The 8,142-nt window shown below is 47.6% G+C and overlaps 1 protein-coding gene across 1 annotated transcript in view; it reads left to right on the top strand.

The window, feature by feature from the left end:
* Positions 1–121, top strand: part of LOC114686653 (probasin-like) — an 8,532-nt gene extending 8,411 nt beyond the window's left edge. Inside the window, exon 5 of the mRNA XM_037198766.1 lies at positions 33–121. Within this exon, the coding sequence (XP_037054661.1) occupies positions 33–121 (89 nt within the window). The remainder of the gene's footprint in view (positions 1–32) is intronic.
* Positions 122–8,142: the final 8,021 nt, after the last annotated feature.

Below are 8,142 nucleotides of genomic sequence, written 5' to 3'. Positions count from 1 at the left end.
ACTTTTTTTCATCTCACCCTTGGCTCCTCCAGTTCACAAGGCCTTGGAGACCTGTGGCCCTTGTGGCACTCCTGAATTTTACCGTCCCACCTCCCTCTGTACCCGAAGCTCCCTGAGATGAGGGAAGTCGGAGGGAGGCAAAGAGGGAAAGAACCAGGAGGTTCCAGCAGCCTCACCTCAGCCCTTTCCTAAACCCTTTCCAAGTATAAGAGCCAGGTACATCTCCTTAGCCTCAGCTCCATGCAAGGAGGTGTCACCTGCTTCCAAAACACCAAGCGGGCCTGAGACAGGGAAACTCTCATGGCTAAACCCAGGAAGTGGATCCCAACCCAAAAGTTGGCAGGGCTTCCCATGTGCCTCTGAAATCTACATGCAGCCCCATTCTTAGGACTCAGCTGTATGGGGCTATGATAGTGGGAGGGGCCCGGGAGGCCTGCTGAGAATGACTGAGTGGAAAAAAAAAACCCTTTGTTCCCTTACTCCCTGATGATCCAGGACTCCTCTGTCCCAAGTGTGCTGGCTACATGGACATCACCTCTGAGTCACTTCCACACAGCAGCCAGGAGCACTTTCACTGAGCTTACAGTATTTTTCTGGAGCCCCCAGAATGATCATCAACACCTAGCATCCAGACCCACTCCTTTGAGATAAATGCCCTATTTGTAGAGTTCAGACTGTTTGTACAGTCATTTGCTTTCTGCTCTTCCCAGCAGCTACATCACTCACAGAGCAGTCCCAAGACTTGTGTGTGTGTGTGTGTGTGTGTGTGTGTGTGTGTGTGTGTGTGAGAGAGAGAGAGAGAGAGAGAGAGAGAGAGAGAGAGAGAGAGAAGGAGTCTGAGGTCACTGAACTCTTCCCTGTGCTTGCCTGCCTCAACATACTCAAAGTTTCAGAGGAAGCAAGAATTCTTTCGACAGTGATAGGACAAACTGTGATACCTCAGTAAAAGCCCCCACTCTATCCCTACAGACAAAGAGAAGCTTAAACCAGGATTCCTAACTGTAGATAAGAACTTAGACCCTTTTTCCCAGGTGGCTGTATCTGTTACAGGGACTTTGGAAAAACAGGGTCAGGTATTCAACCAAAAGACAAAAAGGGAGGCGGGTTGAAATGAATTATATGGTCTGTGGCTTTAAGAACTAGCCTCACAAAGAGAGGGGAGCACTCCTTCCAACCTCCCTGCTTTCACATGAGAGATTTGGAAGAGTTCTGCCAAGGCTTGTAAACTTAGACTACACCTTGCTTTGCATTCTGTTACCTAAAGTCTCCAGTGGGCTTTTGGGGACATGATCTGGCATAACACAGGCCAGTTTGGGCTATAGAGATCCTGTCTCAAAACCAAATGGGATGGGAATATGGTGGCACACACATTTAATCTCAGCACTGGAGATAAAAGACCCAGACACAGTTTCCCCAGATACCAAAAGAGCTGAGAAAAGAGATATCTTAAAAATGAGTCAGTTCCCCCTTCCTGGAGAGGGTAAAGACAGGTGTTTTAAAAAGAACAAAGTCAGGGTGTCTGATGGTAACGATTAACTACGAGATGCCCCTCTCCAGAGATAACATGACCAGACCCGGGAGATGAGTTGTAAAACTCCTGACAGGGCAAACAGATAAGGTAAAATAAGACAAAATCCAGGCCAGGAAAAACTGGACCAATCAAGGATGGACCCGTACTAACCCCTCCCTCTAAAAAATTTTATGGGTTTTGCCTATAAAAAACTAACTTCCCCAAGAAAGAGTAACTCCTCCCTGCCCTCACTGCAGTGAGTGCTTGAGATGAGTTCCTGTCATGACTTGTAGCAGAATTAAACGTTGCTTTTGCATTCTGGTACGCTCGTTCTCAGTGGTCTCTCTGGGAGTTATGATCTGGGCACAACAAAACACCATTCATGGGATAATTTGGCAAAGAATCTGCTTCCTTTGGCTTGTGCCCTGAGAACCTGAGTGAATCTGAAGTTGAATGTAATCAGATCATTAGTTTGATAGAGAAAATGTCAAGATGGAAAGGCATCAGGCTGGTGCTGAGAACCAGCTGTAATTGTCAGAGATCAACATCACTAAAGAAAAACCTCCTGTGCTGTGCTGGGACATTATCCTGAGGGCAACCCACTGGAGACTCCACCCTGTGATGGTCCAAATGCATTTGAAAGAAGAAAATGGAAACCTAAGGATTCCCTTATACTCTAAGGACACAGAAGCTGATGCTACCTACCATGCCCGGGAGCCTGGTTCAGCATCGTCTCTGTGTGGTGCTGGTTCCACAAGTATGGAAGATGCAAGATTAGGGATTCAGGAAGGCCTGCTCCAGGGTTTCAGAGAGCAGCTCAGGCCAAGCAATGTGTGGCAGTTCTGGAACTGCCACGAGAATGCCCTGAGAGGACATCGTGTAAGGCCACAGGAAGAGGAACACACACTGGGCATCATAGTCTGATGCACATAGCAAAAGTCCTAGGCCGAGGACTGGGGGAGCCTCCTGTGGCACAGAGGTCACTGCCCCCTACATGCCCCTGCCTCTAGTAAGGGGGTCTAGGGACCCATTCCTGCTGTGGCCATCACAAATGGTTACTGGCAACAGATCCTCTGACTTGGGCTTCTGATCGGCCATTGTCAGGGCCTGCCTCCCTTCCAGAACTGGGATTGCCTAGTGCCCAGTTGAGAAGGACAGACATCAGGACTTGGAGCCAAAGTTCAGGTCGCATTCATAAGCTCCTCCAGCCCATACTCTGTAACAGACACCTGAGCATGCAGGTGAGCAGAGGTTGTCAGATGCCCAGAATCCACAGCAAATCACACAGATGGTCTCAACTTACCAAGAAATGCACCTTCCAGGAATTTGCAAGGAAGAAATAAACAACCGAAGCCAAAGGAACAAAGGCCAGAAGAGAGGGACGCCCACCAAATGGTGCTTATGAACTAGCTGAGGAAACAGTCACATCTGGAGGAGGTATGGTTAGGGAGCAGTTACCATCTCCCCACTGTGAATTCTGCTCTGGGATCACAGAGCTGGTGTGTTAATCTCCTTGCATCGATACAAACATATGTCAGGGCAGAGTAAAGTTTGATACAAAACATGAATTTAGTTTAATGAAACCTTTCTTTCTGAAACAAATGTTGGGGGGCAAGGAACCCCAGTCTACTGTACCCTATCTGGCCATCTCCAGTCAACATTGCTCCTCAACACTCTAGGAGGGGGGTCCCATGAACAAAGGATGTCTTACCACTTTCCATACCCACTCACAAAGACAATGAGTGGAAGAATGAGGCTCTGTGTTCATGGGGATAGGAAGGCTCAACAGTGAACATTCTTCTGTGATCTAGTAAGCCATCCTTCTGTGATCTAGTGAGTCCTCCTTCCAGCTCTTGCCGGGAAGGGAGGAGGGAGAGGGGAGGGGGGCTAAACTCAACTTTTATCACTGTCTGACTGGAGCAGACCCATATTGGACTTACGATACCACAAACATTTCTCAAAAACTTTGCCAAGATAGAGAATTACCATCCAAACTGCTCAAACAGTGAGTGTGGAATGACAAGAAGCTCTTTGGGGCTTCCTAGCCAACACTTTGGGAATTTCTTGGAGCATCAATTTTTATTCGGGTGAGTTTCTGAAACCAATGTGGGACAGGTGCACAATCCACACTTGCTCATTCCATGTGCTGATCTGATCTCCACATGGGCTTGTGACCCATGCTGCCCTCAGAAAACTCAAGGAGCGTCGTGGCTCTCCAGAAAGCATTCCATGAGGCCTGGCCACCAGGCCATTGCACCTGGAGAAAAAACAGCACAGCATTACACATAGAGGCATGTTCTGCCAGGCTTTGGAACACCTGCCTTCCCAACTTCATGCCCCTGGCCACATCAGACCTTTACTAGACTTAGGAGAGGGATCTGCCCCCAACACCCCTGGCCCAATTCTTGTGAATATCATAACATCCACCCCACAACTCATTCTGCTCCTCATGGACCACTCAAAATCACTTGCTCTAAGTAGAAAACATGCAAACCCCATAAGACATCACCTGGCTGGAAGGCATGTGCTGGCTCTGCTCCATGACAGACACGGGCGTTGGCATGCCAGATGAGGCTGGCATCACCTCCAGAGAACTGAAAGTGAAGAGCTCTATCTTATACAATTCTACTTCTTACATCAGAACAGGCTCTGGCTCAAGGAGACCCTGGGTGGTGTGAGCCCCACAGTCCTAACTCTGTGCCTCACAGCCCTTCTGAGAGATTGATGGAAATGTGACTATTTCTGACAAGGCTCTGTGCAGAGTTAGCCAGCAGGGAAACATCCTAACACCAGTAGCCTCATACAGTAGGTCACAGGGGACAACTGGAGAGGGCATCACTGATACTAACCCAGCCCTGGCAGGACACATCTCACAGTGGATACACTAAGCACAAGACACCAGAGCAAAGAAAAAATAAATAAATAAATAAATAAATACTTGGCAAACCAAAGGCTGGGCACGGAGCCTATGTCTACAATCACAGCCTTCCACAGGCTAAGGCAGAAGGACAGCTGGGATAGGCAGAAGGACAGCTGAGATTTAGAGGCAGCCAGATGTATACAAAGACCTTATGTTATTTACAAAACAAACAAACAAAAGACCACAAATCATAAGGCATAGTATCTGTTTCTATTTATGTGGAATCCTACGGAATTCTTATGGGGTCATTTCCTCTGAGTTGAAGCACTCCTTCCAGGAAGGAGGAGGAAGTGGATGAGACCCGGGAATTAAACAATGGCTCGTCTAGTGAAGCTGAAACTTTTTAAGACTCACAAAGGTGCCTCCCTGAGGTTATAGAAGCAGCAAGCGATTGCTGAAGGCAGGGCTTCTGACCAGTCAAGCTGCCTGGAGGAGACTCCCTCTCTGGTGAGCCAAGTTGCCTAGAGAGGATGCTGCACTTGTCAAATTGCTTGCAGAGAGTTCCAGGGTTCCAGCTTTCATGAGGCATCACTCATGCTGGGGTGGGGTTTGGTGAAGCCCAACCGCCTTTGGTCATGTCTGCTGTGTAGGCAACTCCTTACCTACACCCCAGTCAACTCACTTGTTCACTGAGATGGACTTTTTACAGGTATTTGTCATCTGTTCCCTACCTGGGGTGAGCAGGCATTTATTCCTATCACCTCCAAGCATAGTGTCACACTCAGCAATGCAGCTAATCATTATAGAACAGAAGCACAACCCTAGTCCTGGAGTATCACCGACCTGGTGGTAAGATGAGGAAGGTTCCATCATGACCTGGAAACATGGCCTTGGTGACCCTGAGTATAGGTAGGACAGGTGTCCACTGAAATAGGATGAGCAGTAGTGATTCCCTTTCCACCAGAAGACCCTAGACAACAATTCCAACTTCCGAAGCTCTCACCCTACTTGGAGATTTTTGACATCTTTTCTCCACCACAAGACCTCAGACCACTCCATACACTGGCCCTATCTGCAGTCTCTTGAAAACCTTGGATATCTTCTCTTAATCACGGAGGCCTGGACCACACTGGACAGTATCCATCTCTGTGTCTGAAATCCCTTGCAACGTTGGGCATTATCTGTCTACCACAGGACACTCTACTCCACCACACACCCAAGTCTCTGCAGTCTTCCCAGAAGCCCTGGTTGTCTATCTTAACAGTCCACGCCTTGACCTCTCTTAGGCTTTGCAAGCCCTTTCAAAACAACAATTTGGAACATTAAAAGTAAAACCATTATGCTTCTAAGAAACAACAGCATTTGTCTATGGAACAAATATGAAGAGGGTTGTAAATCCAAGAGATACCTGGCTGCTGACAAGCCTGCAGACTATCAGAGGTGTGGGATGCCCACGGATGTGCTTTTGTTTGGGGTGTTCCTTTGTTGAGGAGTGTTAAGGTTTCCAGAAACACACAGAGGGAAAGATACGAAACTACAAACTCTGAGATAGTGAGTCTGCAAAGTACGCCCTAGCCTGCCTTGTGATCCACAGAAAGCCCAGGATTCTTCAGGCTTACCTATGGGGATGACGAATTTTACAGCCTGCAGTGGAAGCTGCCTGCCCACTTCTTGTTCCTGGACTCGCCTCTGGGCATAAGCTCTGAGAGTGACTACCACACAAGCCAGTAGATCCTGCAGATAAGAAATTCCACAAACCACAGGTGAAAGGAAGGCACACAGCACACTATGGCACAGCCACTCTCTCCAGGACACAGTGGACTGTAAAAAAAAAAACCACAAACACAGTTCCCACCCCTGGGACTCAGCCTCCCACTCAAGAAAAGGATGGACATATCCACTATGTCTATGACCATCAGACCTCCAGAGTCAAAGTGAAAATCCATTTCTGTTAAGACTAGGCCAGGCTTTGCCACTGTGAGCTTCACACCAGTCTGATGCCAGAGTCTCAATCTGTCACACGCAGGCAGCCCCACTTGTCAGGACATGCATCTTGTGCTTCAGGCTTCAGCCACGTGCCTGCTTCAGTTATCTCAGGTTTCACTAAGATTTTCTTGATGTGAAAGCTTTACTACCTCACCCTCACCTTTGTCCTTCTCTCTACCTTGGTTAGAGAGCAACTTGGAAGATCTGTTGACTGCCTCACCCCCTTCATTGGAAATGAATCTTTTCTCACATAGTATTTCCTGCTTACAGTTTCCCCTCCCTCCACTCCATCCCATTGATCCCCATCTCCCAGTCTATACAAATCCATTCCCTTTCTGTCCTCACTAGAAATAGACAGGCTTCTAGAGATACCAACCCAATGTGACACAATACAATAAGATAAGACAAAGCAAGAACCATCACATCCATGTTGACATGGCAAGCCAACAAAAGGAAAAGAGTCCTAAGAGCAGGCACCAGTGCCAGAGGCCCACTTGTTCACGGATTCAAGAGTCCTATGAAAATACTAAACTGAAAGCTGTAATATATACACAGAGGACCTGGTGCACACCCATAGGCTCTGTCCTTCCTGCTTTGGTCTCTGTGAGTTCCTATTAGCTTTGCTCAGTTGATGAAGTGGGCTCGTTTTCTTGGATTCCACCATCGCCTCTGGCTCTTACATAGTGTCATCCTCTTCCTCCCTGAGTTTCCCTGAGCTCTGAAGAAGGGATTTAATAGAGACATCTTATTTAGAGCTGTGTGTTCCAAGTTCTCTCTCTCTCTGTCTGTCATGTCTGGCCATGGGTCTTTGTATTTTTTCCCATCAGCTGCAGGCAAAAGCTTCTTTGATGGCAGCTGAATAAGGCATTAGATCCTTGACTCTTAAAGATGAGCTAGTGGGATTTGGTCATCCTTGTGTGGGCAACAGGAGGAGAGAATTCTGAAAGCAGGCTTCAGGCTGTCCTGAAGCCGTGGGGTAGTACAGCCAGCACCAATAGAGCCTGTCGTCAAGTCAGAACAAAGGCCTGGGGCAAGGCATGCTCTAGTCTCCTGCCTGAGCACGAGAATGCCACTAGCTGCCCAGGACCTTCCAAAGTCAAAGAGCCCATTCTGGCTGTGGTGATATATTGTGGACCCTAATAAACTTGCCTGAGGATCAGAGGACAGAGACAGTCACTAAATTCGACATAGAGGTCAGGCAGTGTTGGCACACACAACTTTAATTTCAGCACTTGAGCTCATGCCTTTCTTGGGAAGCACACACATCTTTAAGCCCAGGAAGTAATATGGCAGGGCAGAGAAAGGTACATAAGGCGTGAGGAAACAAGAACTCTCTCTTTAGGCTTAGGATTTCATAGAGGTAATAACTAGTGGCTGGCTGTTCTACTTCTCTGATCTTTCAGCTTTTACACTGATATCTGGCTCTGGGTTTTTATTAAAAGACCATCTAAGAGTCTAACAACATCTGGTCATGTCATATGTGCTTCGAACCTCTGTTTCTGCTCTCTTCTCATGCCTGAAGAACTTGAATTACTCCATTCTTAATAAATGGAGTGAAGCTGCAGGGCTAATGTTGACACTCCCCGACACAGTCACACATGTGGACATGTGGTGCTTTAAATGAGAAAGTCTCCCAGAGCCCAGGTATTTGAGATTTACCATTTGGTTGTGCTTTTGCAAGGCTGGGGTTCAGGGGTTATGGAATCTTTAGGTGGCAGAGGCTTGCTGGAGGAATGTATTCCTGTGGGTGGCTTTGAGAGTATATAGCCTTGGCCAATTGCTAGTC

Source organism: Peromyscus leucopus, chromosome X (assembly GCF_004664715.2).
Source record: "Peromyscus leucopus breed LL Stock chromosome X, UCI_PerLeu_2.1, whole genome shotgun sequence".
NCBI classification, from domain to species: Eukaryota; Metazoa; Chordata; class Mammalia; order Rodentia; family Cricetidae; genus Peromyscus; species Peromyscus leucopus.
Note: the sequence above shows the minus strand (reverse complement) of the source record. Positions and strands in the feature narration are given on the sequence as shown.